The 24,502-nt window shown below is 41.8% G+C and overlaps 2 protein-coding genes across 3 annotated transcripts in view; both read left to right on the top strand.

Moving 5' to 3' along the window:
* LOC118768538 overlaps positions 1 to 24,502 on the top strand; it is a 492,176-nt gene that overhangs the window by 316,045 nt on the left and 151,629 nt on the right. The gene's annotated exons all lie outside the window — the stretch shown is intronic.
* Positions 1,386 to 24,502, top strand: part of LOC115226580 (WD repeat-containing protein 70) — a 27,993-nt gene continuing 4,876 nt past the window's right edge. The window contains exons 1-14 of the mRNA XM_029797586.2: positions 1,386 to 1,523; positions 6,313 to 6,399; positions 8,817 to 8,900; positions 10,520 to 10,911; positions 13,071 to 13,130; positions 15,626 to 15,759; positions 17,476 to 17,629; positions 18,265 to 18,341; positions 19,478 to 19,655; positions 19,805 to 19,904; positions 22,131 to 22,215; positions 23,228 to 23,366; positions 23,797 to 23,897; positions 24,397 to 24,476. Coding sequence (XP_029653446.1) covers positions 1,484 to 1,523; positions 6,313 to 6,399; positions 8,817 to 8,900; positions 10,520 to 10,911; positions 13,071 to 13,130; positions 15,626 to 15,759; positions 17,476 to 17,629; positions 18,265 to 18,341; positions 19,478 to 19,655; positions 19,805 to 19,904; positions 22,131 to 22,215; positions 23,228 to 23,366; positions 23,797 to 23,897; positions 24,397 to 24,476 — 1,711 coding nt within the window. The 5' untranslated portion in view covers positions 1,386 to 1,483. The remainder of the gene's footprint in view (positions 1,524 to 6,312; positions 6,400 to 8,816; positions 8,901 to 10,519; positions 10,912 to 13,070; positions 13,131 to 15,625; positions 15,760 to 17,475; positions 17,630 to 18,264; positions 18,342 to 19,477; positions 19,656 to 19,804; positions 19,905 to 22,130; positions 22,216 to 23,227; positions 23,367 to 23,796; positions 23,898 to 24,396; positions 24,477 to 24,502) is intronic.

Genomic DNA, 24,502 nt, shown 5'->3' with positions numbered 1-24,502 from the left:
CCCACCATACACACGCAAGCATGTATCTGATTCATACACTGTTCACTTTCCAGACATTTGTACATTACTGCATATACTCTATACGCACTTTCTGACAAGTTGTGGTGCACCTGAGCACTGTATACAATAATTTCGTTACTATTATCCAAAACCAGGAACTTTTCAACACTCCTTTGTATATTTATATACGTGTGTGTATTATTGATAACACTGAGAAGAAGGTACTTCTTTTCCCTTCACCAAAGTGAATAGAGCTTTGATCAGAAAGAACTGATGTCATCAGACAGTATGTAACTCTTATTAGGTGTTTCAACCCTGGCCCTTAACACTCCTGTTGGTGGGTCCGTAGAAGTGACCATATCTCTGCTCCTCATCTCCTCCTGACTTTCAGCTTAACTCCTTTCTCTTGTTCCATAACTAACAAGAGGCTTTTGTGCACTGCCCCCTCCCTCCCTGGCTCCATACCTCCCATTCCAATAGCTGTAAACATCCTCCATACAAATTGTATCACAGCTACAATTTCCATTGATGTTGATCGATTTCGATTTTGATTTTTGATTCAAGTTATCAATTCTCACTCGTGTTCTTTAACTACATAACGATGGCGAAGCTCCGTATCTATGTTAGAAAGCAAATCCTTCGTCAAACGAAGAATTTAAATGATTAAAAACTGAAGAGACATACATACATACATGCATGCATTCACACACTTACGCACATACATCATACATACGTACGTACATACATACGTACGTACATACATACGTACGTACGTACACACATACATCATACATACGTACGTACATACATACGTACGTACGTACACACATACATCATACATACGTACGTACGTACACACATACATCATACATACGTACGTACATACATACATACATCATACATACACAAATCATACATACATATATACATACATACATATATACATACATACATAAATACATACATACATCATACATATATACATACATACATATATACATACATACATACATACAAACATACATACATACATACATCATACATACACACATACATACATACATCATACATACACACATACATATACATACATACACACACACATATATACATACATACATACACACATACATACATACATACATACATACAAACAAACAAACAGAATTATCCTGTTGATGATGAAATTCCAATGAAGGAGCCTTGGATCTAGACTAGAAACCGGCTCTTTCTCTATTGGCAAGAAATCTTGAAATAAACCGAATACATACATACATACATACACGCATGCATGAATGCATACATACATACATACATACATACACGCATGCATGAATGCATACATACATACATGTTTCCATGCATGCGAATATTTATCAAGTCAGCCTACAAATACGCGATAAGGAGATCACCACGCGAACCAAGCGCGCCAAGCGTCGTTCTTCAGCAAAGGAGATAAAAACCCACCGCTATCAACAACAGCATGGCTGACGACGACCTCGAAGAAATGTCTCAGCTGCGAGGTTTGCCCCGTTTTCTTATTAAATACCCATCTTCTGTTGATTTTATTACCCAAATTAAATAGATAAATGTTTAACTATATCACGTGTATAACTTTAATGTGTAGATTGCTTTTCAGAAGACGTAGATTTCTAAATATTTTCTACGTGGTTGATGTTTACATACAGCCCGGGTCAGTCCGGATCCGGGAGAACTGCGATCAAAATATGCCCCGGCTTCGTTTGTTGTGTCTTTTATTCAAATGTAATATGTCCTATGTTGTTGTTTAGTACCAGGTCTTCCCTGACTCGGTAAACCTTTGATCAAAAGTGATCCGGTCATAAACAGGATAAAAAAAATAATAAAAGATAAAGCCACTTCCCGACTCTTATAGACTCACAGGGGCCGGTTTCTATAGCTATATATTCTCTCCTTGACTGGACACCCGTCGCGGGAATACTTATTTTTACTAGCTCAGTGGACTAGGGGCACTTTGAAATGAAGTGTTTTGCTCAAGAACACAATGCATCGCCCGTTCCAGGAATCAAAACTGCAATCTTAAGAGTCCAACACCCGAACCACTAAATCACGCGCCGCAAACATCTCTTAAAAAATAAAATCAATGTATGTATGTGTGTGTAATGGCTAGCTGGCAGAATCGTTAGCGCACCGGGAAAACTGCTTTGCAGCATTTTTTTCCGCTTTACGTTCAGAGTTCGAATGTCGTGAGATCCTCTTTGCTTTTCATCCTTTGCAATTGGAAAAAAAATATATATATCTGTCGAATACAGGGGTCGATATAATCGCTATCCACCTCCAAATTTCCAGCCCTTGTGCCTGTGTCTATAGTAGAAAGGATTGTGTTTGTGTGTGTAACGTGTTTGCATTTTTGTGAAGAAGCATGGCTGTTTGGTGTATGGTTAAGAAGCCCGCTTCGCAAACACATCTCTTTAAGTTCGAGTCTAAATACTTCAAGCTATTCGCTATCCTTTGATCAGAATTTTGTGGATAAAACTGTGAGGAAGCTTTTCGCGCGCACACTCAAACACACGTGTATGTGTGCGAATATGTAAAGATTAATGGTTTCAGATTTTGCTACAAGGCCAGCTATTTGGGGCGGGGGACTAGTCGATTATATTGATGCCAGTGTCTCACTGGTACTTAATTTATCGACTCCGAAAGGATGAAAAGCAAAGTCGACCTCGGCGGAATTTGAACTCAGAACGTAAAGACAGACGAAATACTTATTTCTTTACTACCCACAAGGGGCTAAACACAGAGGGAACAAACAAGGACAGACAAACGGATTAAGTCGATTATATCGACCCCAGTGCATAACTGGTACTTAATTTATCGACCCCGAAAGGATGAAAAGCAAAGTCGACCTCGGCGGAATTTGAACTCGGATTGTAAAAACGAACGAAATGCCGCCAAATATTTTACCCAGCGTTCTAACAATTCTGCCAGCTCGCCGCCTTATTAATAATAATGCTTTCTACCAGAGGCACAAGGTCTCATGTTTGATGGGAGGCGACCAGTCAATTACTTTGACCTCAGTGTTTCACTCGAATTTATTCAATCGGCTCCGAAAGGATGAAAGGCAAAGCCGACCTGGGCGGGATTTGAACGGGCGAAATGCCGCAAAGCACTTTGCCCGACGTGCTAGCGATTCTGCCAACTTGCTTTCAAGTATCAGAAATGGCTTGTGAAGGGGAGGTAATCGTCCCTTGCTGTAGAAGTGAATGTAACTGGCTTATTCCCTTCTCGTTTCTTGCCGTCTCTCATCGTGTCAATGGCCTTTGGCTTCTAATTTCAGTCTCGGACAAAAATACATGTTCCTATAGGCGCAGGAGTGGCTGTATGGTAAGTAGCTTGCTTACCAACCACATGGTTCCGGGTTCAGTCCCACTGCGTGGCATCTTGGGCAAGTGTCTTCTACTATAGCCCCGGGCCGACCAATGCCTTGTGAGTGGATTTGGTAGACGGAAACTGAAAGAAGCCTGTCGTATATATGTATGTATATATATATATGTATGTGTGTGTGTGTGTTTGTCCCCCTAGCATTGCTTGACAACCGATGCTGGTGTGTTTACGTCCCCGTCACTTAGCGGTTCCGCAAAAAGAAACCGATAGAATAAGTACTGGGCTTACAAAAGAATAAGTCCTGGGGTTGATTTGCTCGACTAAAGGCGGTGCTCCAGCATGGCTGCAGTCAAATGACTGAAACAAGTAAAAGAGTAAAGAGTAAAAGAGTATGTGACTCTGTATACCACAGTATTTGAAAATAGTGCCCTATTGGCCCTCAAATGTAAGCGTGTGTTTGTGTGTGTGTATGTATTGTATATCTGTTTCTTTACTACCCACAAGGGGCTAAACACAGAGGAGATAAACAAGGACAGACAAACGGATTAAGTCGATTACATCGCCCCCAGTGCGTTACTGGTACTTAATTTATCGACCACGGAAAGATGAATGGCAAAGTCGACCTCGGCGGAATTTGAACTCAGAACGTAACGGCAGACGAAATACGACTACGCATTTCGCCCGGCATGCTAACGTTTCTGCCAGCTCGCCGCCTATTGTATATCATCATCATCATCATTTGTGGAGGTGCATGGTTTAGTAGTTAGTGTGTTGCCTTCATGGTCGTAAGATTGCGATTTCGATTCCTGCACCAGGTGAGGCGTTGTGTTTTCGAGCCAAACACTTCATTTCGCGTTGCTCCGGGTCACTCAGCTGGCAAAAAATGATTAGCCCTGTGGCAAACCGAAAGAGTCCAGAAGGTGGCTACCCGCATGGTTCTTGGTCTCAAGCATTTGTCTTATGAAGAAAGGCTGAAGACACTTGACCTTTATTCTCTAGAAAAACGCCGCCGCCGTGGTGATCTCATTCTTGCTCACAACATCATAAGCGGAAAGTGTAACCTCTTGAAAGAGCTATTCTTCACTCCTGCTCCAGAGCGTAGGCTGCGGGGTCACTCTGAAAAGCTCTATCTGCGACGATTTCATCTCAATCGAAGGAGAGAGGCTTTCTTCGTCCGGGTTGCGGATCCGTGGAATAAGCTGCCAGACGAGATAGTGAAGATGCCAACGACCACTCGGTTCAAAGTCTCCCTTGACCAGAAATGGCCTGAACTCTTTGCATGAACACCACCCTGTACATAACTCCATGTCCCCCTACATGACCTTGCTTTTTGCTTTTTGAGCCAAAAATTAACTAACTAACTAACAAACCGGTGTTCTGTCCAGGTGGGGACAGAATCTGGGAAACTAGCCTATGAGCCGGGGAAGGACCTTTGAGCATCATCATTTAACGCCCCTTTTTTCCAGGCTGCCATGGGTTGGACAGTTTGACAAAAGATGCTCAGCAAGAGGACTGTGGCCATGCTGGGGCACTGCATTGAATCAACTGCAGGACTTACTTTTTTTTTTAAGGCCTAGTACTTATTCTATTGGTCTCTTTTTACTGAACTGCTAAGTTACAGGGACATAAGCCAACATTGGTTGTTGAGTGATGGTGAGGAACAAGCAGGCACACGCACACACATATTCATACACAAACACACACACAAACACACACACACGTACACAAACACACAAACACACACATACATATACACACATACACACACACATACACACACACATAGAATGGGCTTCATTCTGTCTCCATTTACTGAATCTTCTCAGCTTTGTTCAGCCTGGGGCTATAAAGCAGAAGACACTCGCCCAATGTGCCACTCGGTGGGACTGAACCCGGATTACATTATCAAATGCATCTTCCTTGCTCTTGTTGTTTAACCCCTGGTCAGCTCTGATCCAGCTGTCTAATTACCAAAGGTGTTCCAGCTATTTTTCTTTTCTTTTTTTTTAAATTTTTCTTTTACTCGTTTCAGTCATTTGACTGCGGCCATGCTGGAGCACCGCCTTTAGTCGAGCAAATCGACCCCAGGACTTATTCTTTTGTAAGCCCAGTACTTATTCTATCGGTCTCTTTTGCTGAACCGCTAATTAACGGGGACATAAACACACCAACATTGGTTGTCAAGCAATGCTAGGGGGACAAACACAGACACACAAACACACACACACACACATATATATATACATATATACAACGGGCTTCTTTCAGTTTCCGTCTACCAAATTCACTCACAAGGCTTTGGTCGGCCCGAGGCTATAGTAGAAGACACTTGGCCAAGATGCCACGCAGTGGGACTGAACCCGGAACCATGTGGTTGGTAAACAAGCTACTTACCACACAGCCACTCCTGCGCGCCTATATATATATATATATATATATAATATATATACATATATACGACGGGCTTCTTTCAGTTTCCATCTACCAAATCCACTCACAAAGCTTTGGTCGGCCCGAGGCTACAGTAGAAGACACTTGCCCAAGGTGCCGCGCAGTGGGACTGAACCCGGAACCATGTGGTTGGTAAACTACTTACCACACAGCCACTCCTGCGCCTATATATATATATATATACGATGGGCTTCTTTCAGTTTTCACCTACCAAATCCACTCACAAGGCTTTGGTCGACCCGAGGCTATATATAGTGGAAGACACTTGCCCAAGGTGCCACGCAGTGGGACTGAACCCGGAACCATGTGGTTGGTAAGCAAGCTACTTACCAACAGCCACTCCTGCGCCTATAGCCATTCCATCAATATTTCAGTAGTAATGTGTTGTAATGTGGTTTTCTTTTTTTCTTTTCTTTCTCTTTTTCCAATGGTTTTTCCTCTGGCTGCCATCACAATTGTCCCCACCACCATCACCATCATCATCATCATCATCATCAGCTGCACGGAAACAGGAGAGGCCTCAGCGCAGTTTTGGACCCAAAACCTCAACAGACCAAAGTTCCAACAAGAATGAAAAGTCAACAAGTAAGCCTAATCTATTTAATTACACTCTCCCCCCCTCCCCTTCCCCACTCTCTCTCTCCTCCTTTCTCATATCCTCTCACTCCCCTCTTCCTCTATCTTTCTATCTCTCCTTTTCTCTCTCTCCTTTTCTCTCTCTCTATTGATTCGTCTGTCTGTCTCTGTCTCTCTTTATCTCTTTCCTTCTCCCTTCTCATCTCCTCCTCTCTCACCCCTCCTCTATTCCTATATCTTTTTATCTCCCCTTCTCTCTCTCTCTCTCTCTCTCTCTCTCTCTATCTATCTATCTATCAGTCTGTCTGTGTGTCTCACTCTCCTTTCTGAATATGTGAGGATGTTATATGTCATTTCAGGATGATTTCACTGCTACTTCTGTCAGATCAAGCTACCATGTAGAGGCATCTTTCATTTATACATACATACATACATACATAGAGAAAGGAATAATTTTAAAGAAATTTGGCTGTTATTTCAAGAAAGTCTAGCTACCCTGTAGAGGTCTCCTTCATTGGCTCATACATACATACATACATATATAGAGAAAGGAATAATTTAGAGAAATTTGGCTGTTATTTCTAGAAAGTCTAGCTACCGTGTAGCGGTCTCCTTCATTGGCTCATACATACATGCATACATACATCATCATCATTGTTCGACCGTGGTCGAGACAATGGAATTTACTATGTTACGCCAGACTTCACGGTCCATCATAGCATTACGGAGGTCCTGTTGCTGGATGCCTGTATCCCTGGAGATTACATCAGGGTAGGAGAGTGTGCGCCCTCTGAGGCGCACACTCTCCAAAATACATACATACATACATAGGACAGTAAAGTATGGCTTGAGTGAGATTTGGCTGCTATTTCTACCAAGAGTAGCTACCATGTAATGGTCTTCCTCATTGGCTCATACTTACATATACACATACATATAACAGTAGGATGTGGTTTCCTATATACATATATATATGTGTGTGTGTATCTGTGTGTGTGTGTGTGTGTGTATAATATAATACAATACATATGGTACACATACCTCTATAAGATTGCTAGCCACTACACACATTTTTCTCTCTCCTTGTTTCTTTCTGTGTCCCTTTCTGTAGAAGAGCGTAGGCTCGAAACGTTAAAGACCTTTTCACTTCCCAAGGCGTTATCCTAATACATCTATTTGTTTTTTACACCACCTGTCTTCATTTTTTGTTTTTTGTGAATTCTCCCTATATATATATATATATACCGGAGTAAACACATAAATGTGAAACAAGGTGGAAAAAAAAGAGTACTCAAATACCAGTGGTAGAGTAATATGCTTTATTTTAAGCAGCAGAAAATTCAACAAAATCTGTTACTCTGAGTTTCTCGTTGCCGTTCATCAGACAGTTTTTTCTAGCCAAAACTGTCTGATGAACGGCAACGAGAAACTCAGAGTAACAGATTTTGTTGAATTTTCTGCTGCTTAAAATAAGTATATATATATTATATATATATATATATATATACGTTTTATTTATTATTTTGCACATTACTTCATCATTGTTATATTTTTTATCTTATATTTAATCTTTCTATTATATGTAATTTTCTACATGGTGTAATTTAATTTTTCATTTTGAATTGATAAAAGGTGTTTTTTTTCTAATTTATACACACACGCACACACATATATATATACTCTTTACTCTCTTTTACTTGTTTCAGTCATTTGACTGTGGCCATGCTGGAGCACCACCTTTAGTCGAGCAAATCGACCCCGGGACTTATTCTTTGTAAGCCCAGTACTTATTCTATCGGTCTCTTTTGCCGAACCGCTAAGTGACAGGGACATAAACACACCAGCATCGGTTGTCAAGCGATGTTGGGGGGACAAACACAGACACACACAGTACATATTTATATATTTATATATTATATAATATATATATATATATACGACGGGCTTCTTTCATTTCCATCTACCAAATCCACTCACAAGGCATTGGTCGGCCCGAGGCTATAGCAGAAGACACTTGCCCAAGATGCCACGCAGTGGCTGAACCCGGAACCATGTGGTTGGTTAGCAAGCTACTTACCACACAGCCACTCCTGCGCCTATATATATATATATAATATATATATATATATATATATATATATATATATATATATATATATATATATATATTATATATATATATATATCTATATATATAATATAATATATATGACAGGCTTCTTTCAGTTTCCGTCTACATAATCCACTCACAAGGCATTGGTCGGCCGAGGCTATAGCAGAAGACACTTGCCCAAGATGCCACACAGTGGGACTGAACCCGGAACCATGTGGTTGGTTAGCAAGCTACTTACCACACAGCCACTCCTGCGCCACTCATCTTTAAACATAATACAAATTTCATTTTTCTCCTGTTTTTCCTATTCCAGAACCTGATAAGAAAGCCCGAAACTTTGATTTCATGGCCATGTTTGAAGAAGCTCGACAACTGGCAGCGGAACGGAACAAAAACGGTGAAGTTCATTTCCCTCTCTCTTTCTTTCAACCTCCCTCCCCCCATTTCCTTCCACTCCCCTTCTCTTTTTCTCTCCCCTCTTACTTCCCTTCTCTCTCTACTTCCCTCCCCTCTGCATATAGAAACATATATAAATATATACACACACACATATACATTTTTACAGAATTGGTTTTATATACATCCTGATATATATATATGTATATATTGGCCTGCTCGCTTAGCCAGCGAGGTGGCGTCATTTGGAGGCTAAAACAATGTGAAGCGCACTGTGACCAGCGATGTGTAGCAACATCTGATAGCCTGGTCGTTCCGAACGTGGCCGATGCCAGCGCCGCCTCGACTGGCTTCTGTGCCGGTTGCATGTAAAAAGCACCATCCAAGTGTGACCGATGCCAGTGGCGCCTTGACTGGCTTCCATCCCGGTGGCACGTAAAAAGCACCAACCGATCGTGACCGATGCCAGACTCCCCTGGCACCTGTGCCGGTGGCACATAAAAAGCACCCACTACACTCGCGGAGTGGTTGGCGTTAGGAAGGGCGTCCAGCTGTAGAAACTCTGCCAGATCAAGATTGGAGTCTGTTGCAGCCATTTGGTTTGCCAGCCCTCAGTCAAATCGTCCAACCCATGCCAGCATGGAAAGTGGACGTTAAACGATGATGATGATGATAATATATATATATATGTATTTATCTGTATATATATATATATATATATACATATATATATAATGTTGTATTTTGGAATGGTCATTTTGCCAGTTTAGCCAATAAAAACACGCACTATATATTTGGTGTTATTTTGCTTTAGTGTTATTTATTTTTTACATTAATCTTAATCTTATTTCGGCCAGAGTTCTTTCGTCACACTCCTGTGACCTCATCAGTGGTCCTTTGTTTTCTTCTTTCTTATTTGTGTGTCTCCCTTAGTAACGGTCAGCCATTTTGTATTCCTATTGTATGTGTCTTCATTTGCGCATGCATATACCGCTATGTGCGTCTATGTTTAGTTAGTGTGTGTGTGGGGGGGGGATGCCTGTAATATTTGTAATATTTTATTGGCTAAACTGGCAATATGGCCATTCCGAAATATAACAATATCTGTTTCAACACACGACTTCACATAAAAAATCTTGCACAACAAATATTTAAATGTATATATATATATATATAATAATAGTTATCGCCATACTAATATGGCATTCTTATAAAAATAAGAAAAAAGCTGTCCGCTTATTAGCTTCGAAGGTTATCTGGATACAGTTTGTGTATCAAATAGCTAACTTAAGGCGATGGCCTCATGGAGCTAATAAGCGGACAGCTTTTTTCTTATTTTTATAGAATGCCATATTAGTATGGCGATAACTATTATTTTCCGGGAATGCTGCCGCTGTTCTCTTTTAGAGAGACTTAGTTATTTTAATATTTCTATTATATATATATATTATATATATATATATATATATATATATATAATATTATATATATATATATATATAGATATATATATAGATATATATATATATATATATATATATATTTGTGTATATATGTATATATATATATATATGTATATATATGCATTTTTTCCCTATTTCGTTCCTTTTTGTTTTCCAGAAGATGAATCCCAAACTGACCAACAAAGCAGTGGGCAGGATGTAGAATCTGTTGGAGGCAAGGGATTGATTCCTGCCCCAGTGTCCGGGCCCACGTCCACCGTACCGTCATTCAGACCTGTATTCAAGAAGCCAGCGAAAGATGATAAAGCTGGTGGTGGTGGTGGTGGTGGTCATTCTGTTGTCGGTAGCAACAAGAGTGTCAGGGGCACAGCATCGTCTTGTGTTGATGGAAACGTGAAGCGTAGGGAGGAGTTAGGGGCCACAACAGGGTCGACGGCAACCTCCCCACTACCCACGTCTGTGAAGAAGGGCAATGACGAAGGTAAAGATGACAATAAGGAAGACGATGACGATGATGACGATGATGAGGAGGAGAAAGAAAAAGAGGAGGTAAATTCTAAAAAAGAAATTTTGTAAAACTTTTTGTCTGATGTTTTTTTTTGTTTTATTCTATGATTTGTTACTGTTGTTGTTGTTGTTGTTTAACTCCAGGTCTGTCATGATTGAGCAGAAACGTGGTGATCAAAAGCTTTCCAGCCATGACCATCTCCTCATTTTTGTAGGGTTAGGGTATTTGGAGGACTATATTATGAATTGTCACATGTTTCAGTTAGTAGCTTTTCTGATTTGGAGGATCATCATCATCATCATCATCATCATCATCATCATCATCATCGTTTAACGTCCGCTTTCCATGCTGGCATGGGTTGGACGATTTGACTGAGGTCTGGCGAACCAGATGGCTGCACCAGGCTCCAATCTTGATCTGGCAGAGTTTCTACAGCTGGATGCCCTTCCTAACGCCAACCACTCCGAGAGTGTAGTGGGTGCTTTTTACGTGCCACCTGCTCAAATGGTGCTTTTTATGTGCCACCGGCACGGGGGCCAGTCAGGTGGCACTGGCAATGACCTCGCTCGAATCTTTTTGCACATGCCACTGGCACAGGTGCCAGTGAAGTGATGTTGGTAACGATCACGCTCGAATGGTGCCCTTTTACGTGCCATGGGTACAGAAGCCAGTTGGCTGCTCTGTCAATGATCACGCTCGGATGGTGCTCTTTGCATCCCGCTAGTATGGATGCCAGTCATTGAATTTGATTTCAATTTCACTTGCCTCAACAAGTCTTCGCAAGCAGAGTTTAGTGACCAAAGAAGGAAAAAGTACGCATAAGCGGGCTGGTTATGCTCCTGGCATAAGCCACGGGTTATGGTCTCATCTGGCCTGCCGGGTCATTTGGCTGTTATTTCTACCAGGTCTTGCTATCGCATAGAGGTCTCCTTCGTTGGCTCATTCATACATATATACATATATAATACAGTAGGGTGTGATTTGAGGGAGATTTGGTTACTATTTCTACCAGGCGAAGGAGTGGCTGTGTGGTAAGTAGCTTGTTTACCAACCACATGGTTCCGGGTTCAGTCCCACTGCATGGCACCTTGGGCAAGTGTCTTCTACTATAGCCTCGGGCCGACCAAAGCCTTGTGAGTGGATTTGGTGGACGGAAACTGAAAGCAGCCCGTCGTATATATGTATATATATGTATGTGTGTGTGTTTGTGTATGTGTGTTTGTGCCCCTAGCATTGCTTGACAACCAATGCTGGTGTGTTTACGTCCCCGTCACTTAGCGGTTCGGCAAAAGAGACCGATAGAATAAGTACTGGGCTTACAAAAGACTAAGTCCCAGGGTCGAGTTGCTCGACTAAAGGTGGTGCTCCAGCATGGCCGCTGTCAAATGACTGAAACAAGTAAAAGAGTAAAGAGAGGTCTATATACCATATAGAAGTTTCTATCATTAGTTCATACATGTATACACAGACACAAGACAATAATGTATGAATTAAGGGAGATTTAGCTATTAATTCTACCAGGTCCTGCTATCCAGTAAAAATCACCCTCATTAGTTCATTCATATGTATGAAGTATGAAGACCCGGCAGGACAAGTGAGACCATAACCCGTGGTCTCTACCAGGGATGTAGCCAGTCCACTTATGCATACCTTTCCTTCTTGGGACACAAGACCTACTTATGAAGACCTGCTGAGGCAAGTGAAAATCAAAATCAAAATCGATCAACATCAATGGAAATTGCAGCTGTGATACCAGTGCCTGTGGTATGTAACAGAACCAGCCAAGCGTGGCCGTTGCCAGTGCCGCCCCGACTGGCCTCCATGCCGGTGGCACGTAAAAAGCACCGTCCAATCGTGACCGTTGCCAGCCTTGCCTGGCACCTGTGCGGGTGGCACGTAAAAAGCACCCACTACACTCACGGAGTGGTTGGCGTTAGGAAGGGCATCCAGCTGTAGAAACACTGCCAAATCAGACCGGGCCTGGTGCAGCCTTCTGGCTTCCCAGACCCCAGTTGAACCGTCCAACCCATGCTAGCATGGAAAACGGACGCCAAACGATGATGATGATGCTGATATTTAAGACAGTGGCACACACACACACACACCACACACACACACACACACACACACACACACATTCTTACATTCATCTATGTATGTGTGTTTGTGTGTATCATTTTTTTTTTGTTCTCTTTGGCAGACGTTGGAGCAATCGATTCCACAATCCCTCGAAATAACTCTGACACATGGAAATAAATCGGTGAGTAGTCTCCCTTTGTAAGATATTTATAGCGTAACTTTTCGCTCTCTCTTTCCATTCTGTGTGCATGTTTAGTTGTATGTTGGAATCTTTTCCTTTTGAACGGCAGATGTCAACACAATTTCTAGTTAACTAAACACTTTTAAACTTCGTATACTGGTAGAATGTGTTTATAAAACATTATTTTTCTCTTGGTTGTATTGAGAAAATTCTATAGTTTGTAAGATATTTCATCTGAAAATCTGAGCATTTCGGCAATTTCAACCAATCACTCACGTCTATTGAGGTAAAAAAAAATATTCTGTGCCGTATGAATATGTCCCTCGTTTAAGAAACAGATTGGGGATCTTTTCTGTTTGAACGGCAGTTTTTAACATAATTTCTAGTTAATTAAACACTTTTAAACTTCATATACTGGTAGAATGTGTTTATAAAAGATCATTTTTCTCTTGGCTTTATTGAGAAAATTCTATAGTTTGTAAGATATGTCGTCTGAAAATCCGAGCATTTCAGCAATTTTAACCAATCGATTACCTCCATTGAGCTAAAATCATTTGCTGCGTCTAAAACTGAGACATCCTGTAACTAACCCTAAACCTTCGCCCCCTAACCCTAACCCTAAATTTTTTTTTCTTAATTGTTAAATTAATTTAATTCCATTGCTTTAGTTTTTTTACATGCGTAACAATTAAATTAATTTAACAATTAAGAAAAGAAAATTTAGGGTTAGGGGGGAGGTTTAGGGTTAGTTACAGGATGTTGTCTCAGTTTTAGACGCAGCAAATGATTTTAGCTCAAAAGAGAGCATAGGATTGGTTAAAATTCGATAAATTAAACTACGTTAAACAAACGAATTACAATTTTCTCAAGAAAGCCAAGAGAAAAAAATGTTTTATTTTGACACATTCTACCAGTATACGAAGTTTAAAAGTGTTTAGTTAACTAGAAATTGTCTGCCGTTCAAAAGGAAAAGATCCGTATGTTGTTCCAGGATGTGTGCTTAAGGAAGTTAGTTTGCAGGTCTGTGGACATGGGTTTGATCTTACAGCATGGTACCTTAAGCAATGTCTTCTTCAGCTTTGACCCTTACTGTTTGAGAAGAGTTTTAGTGGGTAAAAACTTTATGTGTATCTGTATGTATGTATGTATCCTCCTCCTCATCATCATATGTCTGTTGTCCATGCTGGCATGGGTTGGATGGTTTGACCAGGGCTGGTAAGCTGAGGGGCTGCACCACTCCAATTTGATTTGGTATGGTTTTGTGGTGCTAACCACACCAAGAGTGTAATGGGTGCTTTTAACATGCCACCAGCATAGGTGGTAGTTACCCGACACTGGCTTCAACCACATTGCCCCTGTGTATGTTTGTATGTATATATGTACATTCATCATCATCATCATCATCATCGTTCAACATCCGTTTTCCATGCTAGCATGGGTTGGACGGTTTGACCAGTGTCTGGGAAGCCATAAGGCTGCACCAGGCCCAGTCTGATCAGGTAGTATTTCCACACCTGGATGCCAACCACTCCGTGAGTGTAGTGGGTGCTTTTTACGTGCCACCTGTACAGGTGCCAGATGAGGCTGGCAAACATCCACGATTGGATGGTGCTTTTTACGTGCTACCGGCACAGGTGCCAGACGAGGCTGTCAAACAGCCACGATCGGATGGTGCATTTTACGTGCCACCGACACAGGTGCCAGACGGGGCTGGCAAACATCCACGATCGGATGGTGCTTTTTACGTGCCACCTGCACAGGTGCCAGACGGGGCTGGCAAACAGCCACGATCGGATGGTGCTTTTTACGTGCCACCGACACAGGTGCCAGACGAGGCTGGCAAACATCCACGATTGGATGGTGCTTTTTACGTGCCACCGACACAGGTGCCAGACGACGCTGGCAAACGCCCACAATCGGATGGTGTTTTACGTGCCACTGGTACAGGTCCAGACAAGGCTGGCAAACAGCCACGATCGGATGGTGCATTTTACGTGCCACCTCCACAGGTGCCAGACGGGGCTGGCAAACAGCCACGATCGGATGGTGCATTTTACGTGCCACCTCCACAGGTACCAGACGGGGCTGGCAAACAGCCACGATCGGATGGTGCATTTTACGTGCCACCTCCACAGGTACCAGACGGGGCTGGCAAACAGCCACGATCGGATGGTGCTTTTTACGTGCCACCTGCACAGGGGCCAGACGACGCTGGCAAACGCCCACAATCGGATGGTGCATTTTACGTGCCACCGGCACGGAGGTGAATATATGTACATATCAGCATGGGTCAGATGGGATTTGTTAAGGCAGATATTTCTTCACTCTGTGGCCCTTCCCGCTGCCGGTCCTCACCTGTTTCCGAGCAAACGAATGTTTCCCCTTGGCCAGACATGTTTCTGTGGAAGATCCGAAACAAAGGAGAGATTTCCGTGCAGTAACACATCTTGCATTTTTTAATCTTTTTTCTGCTTGTTTTTTATTTCCTCCACCAGGTGTCAGCGTTGGCCTTGGATCCGTCTGGTGCTCGGCTTGTCACCGGGGGCTACGACTACGACATAACGTTCTGGGATTTTGCTGGCATGGACGCCTCCTTGAGACACTTCCGCAGCCTCCGGCCTTGTGAATGGTGAGTAAATGATTGTTGGTGGTGGTGGTGCTGGTGGTGGTGCTGGTGGTGGCGGCAGTGGTAGTGTTGGTGGTGGCGGTGTTCGTGGTGGTGGTGGAAGTGGTGGTGGCGGTGATGGTGGTGGCGGAGGCGGTGGCAGTGTTGGTGGTGGTGGTGTTTGTAGTGGCAGTAGTGGTAGTGGTGGGTAGTTCTTTTGAAGGCCACCCTGTATACATACATACATACATACATACATACAATGTTGAAAGGTTCCTGGTTTTTAAGGGTATCGCAAAAGGCCTGGTTGGAGGCCCAACCTTCCAAGTTCCTTAGAAGTTCCAAGCGCTTAGAATAAACAAAGGACCACTGCAATAAATGTGTGAATCTGAGAGAGGAATACGTTGAATAAAGTCATAATTAACTGATCCTTTAGAATCTTTATATGAGCAGTTATATTAACCAATGGAAAAAAACGAAAATAATAATTCTTTGGCAAAGACATTACGTCATATTGCCAATTCACGCCATATTTCAAAATGGCTAAAATGGTTATTGCTACACATATATATACATTTATACACAAGGGGGTACTTTAAAGTTCCTGGCTTTAAGGGTATCATGAAAGGCCTGGTTGGAGGCCCAGCTGTCTGAGTTCTTTTACAGAGCTCAGAGAAACTAAAGGACCACTGCAATAAATATGTGAATCTGAGAGGGGAATATGTTGAATGAAATCCTAATTAACTGATCCTCCTGTATTTTCTTTTACCCAAAACCAGGAACTTTTCAGCACCCTTCTCTGTGTGAGTGAGTATGAGGCAGTGAGATTTAAGTGCCATGTACAAGGTGGGGCTGAAAACTTCCTGGCTTTAAGGCTATCATGAAACACCTGGTTGGAGGTCTAACCTTTCTAGTTCTTTTATAGGGCTTAGAATAAAATTGAAGGACCGTTGCAATGAGTGTTTGAATCTGAGTTTGGAATATGTTCAATGAAATCCTAATTAACTGAACCTCCTCTATTTTCTTTTACCCAAAGCCAGGAACTGGATCTTTTCCTTTTGAACGGCAGACAATTTCTAGTTAACTAAACACTTTAAAACTTCGTATACTGGTAGAATGTGTCAAAATAAAACATTTTTTTCTCTTGGCTTTCTTGAGAAAATTGTAATTTGTTTGTTTAACGTAGTTTAATTTTTCGAATTTTAACCAATCCTATGCTCTCTTTTGAGCTAAAATCATTTGCTGCGTCTAAAACTGAGACAACATCCTGTAACTAACCTTAAGTTTTTTTTTTCTTAATTGTTAAATTAATTTAATTGTTATGCATGTAAAAAAAACTAAAGCAATGGAATTAAATTAATTTAACAATTAAGAAAAAAGAAATTTAGGGTTAGTTACAGGATGTTGTCTCAGTTTTAGACGCAGCAAATGATTTTAGCTGAATGGAGGTAATCGATTGGTTAAAATTGCCGAAATGCTCAGATTTTCAGACGAAATATCTTACAAACTATAGAATTTTCTCAATAAAACCAAGAGAAAATGATGTTTTATAAACACATTCTACTAGTATACGAAGTTTAAAAGTGTTTAGTTAACTAGAAATTGTCTGCTGTTCAAAAGGAAAAGATCCCAGGAACTTTCCAGCCACCTCTCACATAGGCATGGTTCTCTTTCATGCATGTAACTGATAGTTTCCATAGATGTCGCCGCTCATCCCCCATCTCTTGTTTCCCGTTGCAGCCACCAAATCCGTAACTTGCAATACAGCACCACTGGGGATGTCCTTCTCGTTATCGCTGCAAATGCCCAGGCCAAGGTGATTGACCGAGACGGCTTCGAGAAGCTGGAGTGTGTGAAGGGTGACCAATACATTGCAGACATGGCCAATACTAAGGTAAACCTGATATTTCCATTTGCTTGAGCATAATGAGATACTCTTATCTACAGGCTGAAACAGCTGTAAGATCCACTTTATATTTATATGTATTGTGCTTATGGTATTATCTTACTCATTGATGTGTACTGTTTTATTCTGTATTATTCTGTTTGATCTGGATGTTCTTAAATAATTAGTTAATAAATTATATGAATTGGTATTATCTAGTAGTTGATGATTGATAGAAATCTATTCCTCCATTTTCTTATTTTGTATATATATATATATATATATATATATATATTATATATATATATATATAAAGGAAATTTGTTAACAAGTCGTTCAACTCCATTCTTTCATAAACTTATATTTTCAAAATAAACATACAAATTTCCGCACGAAAGCACGTAGTCTATGCCCTAGGGACGTAACTTCAACCGTGTTCTTTCTGATGTGAATTTGCTACCCAGGTATCGGTTATCTTTCGAATTATCCTTAATAAGATAATTCATTCAACTACTCAAATATATATATATATATATACACACATACACATACACGTGTGTTTTTTGATATGTGTGTTTGTATGTATGTGTATATACACATGAATATGTATACTCATTACCATGTTGTGCTACATGTTATTTCAGGGCCATGTAGCCATGTTGAATTCTGGATGTTGGAACCCGAAAGACAGAAATGAGTTTATGACATGTGCCAATGATGGGTGAGTACTCCGTTTGTGTGTGTGTGTGTGTGTTTGTGTGTGTGTGTGCGTGTGTGTGTGTGTTTGTGTGTGTGTGTGTGTGTGTGTTTGTGTGTGTTTGTGTGTATGTGTGTTTGTGTGTGCGTGCGTGTGTGTGTGCGTGTTTGTGTGTGTGTTTGTGTGTGTGTGTGTTTGCGTGTGTGTTTGTGTGCGTGTGTGTGTATGTGTGTGTGTGTTGTGTGTGTGTGTGTGTTTGTGTGTGTGTGTGCGTGTGTATGTGCATGCATGCGTATGTACTGAAATTTCACAATGTCTGACTTCAAATTTATACAGAAAACCAAAGCATTATACCATCCAGCATAAATAAAAGTCAACTTCATTCTATTTAAGACATTATTTTTTGCTGTGAAAACCTTTTCTGACATTAAATGAATCAGCTTCTGCTACGAATGTTTACATTTTGTATGTCTTTTTCCAAGAAAAAAAAAATTCGAAAAAATTCTGGAAAAGATCTACTCTCTCTTTTACTCTTTTACTTGTTTCAGTCATTTGACTGCAGCCATGCTGGAGCACCGCCTTTAATCGAGCAACTCGATTATTATTCTTTTGTAAGCCCAGTACTTATTCTATCGGTCTCTTTTGCCGAACTGCTAAGTTATGGGGACATAAACACACCAGCATCGGTTGTCAAGCAATGCTAGGGGGACAAACACAGACACACAAACACACACACACATACATGTGTATATATATATATATATATATATATATATATATATGTACACATACATATATACGACGGGCTTCTTTCAGTTTCTGTCTACCAAATCCACTCACAAGGCTTTGGTCGGCCCGAGGCTATAGTAGAAGACACTTGCTCATGGTGCCATGCAGTGGGACTGAACCCGGGACCATGTGGTTGGTAAACAAGCTACTTACTACACAGCCACTCCTCTTGTAATTTAAGCACCCTCTAAGTTTATTTTTCTTTTTGCGGAAAAAAAAGTGTATAAATTCCATGGATTTTTTTCAACACACACACACACAGATATAAATATATATATATACATACATACATACATATACACACACACAAACATACATATACTCACACATATGTGTTTGTTTAAATGTCTCTTTCTCTCCTCCTCTTCCAGAACAGTTCGTCTGTGGGACATCGACAATGCCTTCTCCCAGCGTGTGGTTATCAAATCAAAGTGTGACAAAGGACGTAGGACGAACCCGATGGCTTGTACGTATTCCAGAAATGGTAACTACATCGCTGCAGCTTGCCAGGATGGTTCTATACAACTTTGGGACTGCAATCGGAAATTCGTAAGCTAATTCTTCAACTTGTTTTTTTCCATCTTCTCTGGAATATTCCAGCCTTTTCTTGCCTCCTCTCCATCCCATCACCTCCTTTTCTTTTTCCCTATTCCTCTCATTTTAGACACTCTAATCCCACTGCATTTCTTTCTCCTCAGGTGAGCACTTGTATGCTGAACCGGAAAGCACACATGAAGGGCAGCGACACAACATCTTTGTGCTTTTCATACGACGGGAGAGTTCTGGCTTCAAGGGGAGGTAAGTGAGGCTACACCCTGTATGGCCTTGGTCTTCTTTCTGTGTATTTGTGTTAGTATGTGAGGAGTAGGCACCAGTGTGGCTGCGTGGTTAACAGGTTTATGAGGATCATTCTCAACCACATGGTTTTTCAGTCCAGTATACACACATATACAAGCCAGGGTGCTGAAAAGTTCTTGGCTTTAAGGGTAGAGCTGGCAGACATGTTAGCGCGTCGGGCAAAATGCTTAGCGGTATTTCGTCTGCCGTTACGTTCTGAGTTCAAATTCTGCCGAGGTCGACTTTGCCTTTCATCCTTTCGGGGTCAATAAATTAAGTACCTATTTCTTTATTACCCACAAGGGGCTAAACACAGAGGGGACAAACAAGGACAGACATAGGTATTAAGTCGATTACATCGACCCCAGTGCGTAACTGGTACCGTATTTATCGACCCCGAAAGGATGAAAGGCAAAGTTGACCTCGGCGGAATTTGAACTCACAATGTAACGCAGACGAAATACTGCTAAGCATTTCGCCCGGCGTGCTAACGTTTCTGCCGGCTTGCAGAATTAAGTACCAGTTACGCACTGGGGTCGATGTAATCAACTTAATACCTATGTCTGTCCTTGTTTGTCCCCTCTATGTTTAGCCCCTTGTGGGTAGTAAAGAAATAGGTATTGTAAAAAGCCTGTTTGACGGCCCAACCTTTTGAGCTCTTTTACAGGGCTTAGAAAAACTGAAGGACCACTGCAATAAGTGTGTGAATGTGAGAGGAGAATATGTTGAATAAAATCATAACTAACTGATCCTCCTGGATTTTCCGTTACCCAAAGCCAGGAAAATTCCAGCAACCCTCGTATATTAATATATAAATATACCAGAGGCGCAGGAGTGGCTGTGTGGTAAGTAGCTTGCTTACCAACCACATGGTTTCGGGTTCAGTCCCACTGCGTGGCAACTTGGGCAAGTGTCTTCTGCTATAGCCCCGGGCCGACCAACGCCTTGTGAGTGGATTTGGTAGACGGAAACTGAAAAGAAGCCCGTCGTATATATGTATATATATATATATGTGTGTGTCTGTGTTTGTCCCCCTAGCATTGCTTGACAGCCGATGCTGGTGTGTTTACGTCCCTGTCACTTAGCGGTTCTGCAAAAGAGACCGATAGAATAAGTACTGGGCTTACAAAGAATAAGTCCCGGGGTTGATTTGCTCGACTAAAGGCGGTGCTCCAGCATGGCCGCAGTCAAATGACTGAAACAAGTAAAAGAGAGAGAGTAGAGGGTATTGACAAGTTCCTGCTTTTAAGGGTATCGCAAAAGTCCTGTATGAAGGCCCAACGTTCCGGGTTCTTTTAAAGGGCTTAGAAAGACTGAAGGACCCCTGCCATAAATGTGTGAATCTGAGAGGGGGAAATGTTGAATGAAACCATAATTAACTGATTCTCCTGTATTTTCTTTTTTACCCAAAGCCAGGAATTTTTCAGAGGAGAAATACTGAAGAAGAAATGGAAAGACGGCAATGTAAGGCCCGGACACTCCAGCTTAGGCCACCACCACCCATCCTGCCATGTGATCAGTGCCCAAGACTGTTCCATTTCTAACTTGACCTTCTGAGCCATGGCAGGTTTAAGCATCATGGAGGCATCAGATGAAGCAAACTTGGATACGAGTGATGCTGACAAAGACAATGACGATGATATTCTTTTACCCTTTTACTTGTTTCAGTCATTTGACTGCGGCCATGCTGGAGCACCGCCTTTAGTTGAGCAACTCGACCCCCGGGACTTATTCTTTGTAAGCCCAGTACTTATTCTATCGGTCTCTTTTGCCGAACCGCTAAGTAATGGGGACGTAAACACACCAGCATTGGTTGTCAAGCAATGCTAGGGGGGACAAACACAGACACACAACACACACACGCATATATATATATACATATATACAACAGGCTTCTTTCAGGTTCCATCTACCAAATCTACTCACAAGGCTTTGGTCGGCCCAAGGCTATAGTAGAAGCCACTTGCCCAAGGTGCCATGCAGTGGGACTGAACCCGGAACCATGTGGTTGGTAAGCAAGCTACTTACCACACAGCCACTCCTGCTGGAATATATATATATATATATATAATAATATATATATATGTGTGTGTGTGTGTGTGTGTGTGGTATCTATATTGTATATATCTATTTGTGCATATAAAAACAATAATGTAGTGAAAAATATTTCATACGTTTCCCTTCCAGGTGACGACACCCTGAAGCTGTGGGATATTCGAAACTTCAAAAAGGCCCTGGTTGCTGCTGATGGTCTCCTTAATTTGTTTCCTGTGTAAGCCCCCTGTTTTTCTCTCCACATCTATTTAACACCTATTTTCGCCTTCTACCTCGTTAAAAAACATCATCATCAGCATTTAACCTATTAAACATACACATTTGTTCTTTTACTCTTTTACTTGTTTCAGTCATTTTGACTGCGGCCATGCTGGAGCACCGCCTTTTAGTCGAGCAACTCGACCCCGGGACTTATTCTTTCGTAAGCCCAGTACTTATTCTATCGGTCTCTTTTGCCGAACCGCTAAGTGACGGGGACGTAAACACACCCGCATCGGTTGTCAAGCAATGCTAGGCAGACAAACACAGACACACAAACACATACACATACACGCACATATATATATATACATATATACGATAGGCTTCTTTCAGTTTCCGTCTACCAAATCCACTCACAAGGCATTGGTCGGCCCGGGGCTATAGCAGAAGACACTTGCCCAAGGTGCCACTCAGTGGGACTGAACCCGGAACCATGTGGTTGGTAAGCAAGCTACTTACCACACAGCCACTCCTGCGCCTATATATATATACATATATACGATGGGCTTCTTTCAGTTTCCATCTACCAAATCTACTCACAAGGCTGTGATCGGTCTGATGCTTTGGTAGAAGACACTTGACCAAGGTGGCATGCATTGGGATTGAAACATGAACCATGTGGTTGGGAAGCAAGCTTCTTACCACACAGCCACACTGCTGTAACGCAGATGGTGATGATGATGATGGTGGTGATGCTGGTAACAATAATGATGAGGATGAGGATGAGGATGAGGAGGATGACAATGATAATGACGATGATAATGTTGATGACTATGATGATGATGATATTGATAGTAATGATGATGATGATGTAGATAATGTGATGACTATGATGATGATGATATTGATAGTAATGATGATGATGATGTAGATAATGTTGATGACTTTGGTTGATGATGACGCTGACAACATTTACGACCCAAATGATGTTAATACTGTTTGTTTGTTTTTTTCTCCCATCCGTAAAGGACTGACTGTGTATTCAGTCCCAGCGACAAGATGGTGGTCACAGGAGTGTCTGTGGGCCGAGACGGGGGCAACGGGAAACTGATGTTCATGGAGCGGGAGACATTGAAGACTGTCACTGAAATTGAGGTCTCCAACAGTGTAAGTCCCCCTATCATTATTATTGTTGTTGTTATTATTATTATTATTATTATTATTATTGTATGTTTGACTGGTTTCTGTGCCGGTGGCATGTAAAAAGCACCAACCGATCATGGCCGCTGCCAGACTTCCCTGGCACCTGTGTCGGTGGCACGTAAAAAGCACCCACTACACTCACGGAGTGGTTGGCGTTAGGAAGGGCATCCAGCTGTAGAAACTCTGCCAGATCAGACTGGAGCCTGGTGCAGCTTCCTGGCTTCCCAGACTCCGGTCGAACCGTCCAACCCGTACTAGCGCGGAAAACGGACGTTAAACAATGATGATGAAACTAACTCCTGTTTTGTATGTAGCTCTATGTTAACGATGAGTTAATTAGCATTAATTATAATTGTCTGTCCACTGATTGGTTTTGGTCTGTGTTATGTTACAGAGCGCCATAAGATGTATGTGGCACCCGAAACTGAACCAAATAGCTGTTGGCTGCGGAAATGGTAACGTTGCCATGTACTATGACCCGGAGAAAAGTAGACGGTGAGTTATGAGGGAGGCGGGGTGGGGATGGCACGTGTGTGGGGTGGGGAGCGGGAAGGCTTGTGTTTGTGTGTGTGTGACGGGGAGGTCTATCGTGTGTGTAGGGAGGTGTGGAGCAATATGGTGGTGTGTATGTGTTTCAAGTGGTGTGGTGTGTGGGTGGGGGAATGGAGTGGTGCAGAGGTCTCGTGTGTGAGGGGAGGCTGGGTGGGCGGGTGGAATGGTGTGGTGGTCATGGTTTGTATGTAAATATGTGTTTGTGTATGTGTATATATATATATGTGTGTGTGTGTATGTGTATATGTGTGTGTGTGTGTGTTTGTGTATGTGTATGTGTGTGTGTGTGTGTGTTTATATGTGTATGTGTATATATATGTGTGTGTGTGTGTGTGTGTGTTTATATGTGTGTCCAGTGTGATTATGACATGACCTTTTGCAAGATTTCACCTCTAACCTTTGACCTTTCTCTTTCTTTCTTTCTCTCTCTCTCTTTCTCCAGTGGCGCCCTCTTGTGTGTGGTGAAGAAAGAACGTAAAGTAAAGCAGATCGAGATGATTACAGACCAACATATCATCACACGTGAGTTTGGTTCCTCACTGGAGTGT

This window comes from Octopus sinensis, linkage group LG30 (genome assembly GCF_006345805.1).
Source record: "Octopus sinensis linkage group LG30, ASM634580v1, whole genome shotgun sequence".
Classification (NCBI taxonomy): domain Eukaryota; kingdom Metazoa; phylum Mollusca; class Cephalopoda; order Octopoda; family Octopodidae; genus Octopus; species Octopus sinensis.
This window is presented reverse-complemented; position numbering and strand designations above follow the sequence as displayed.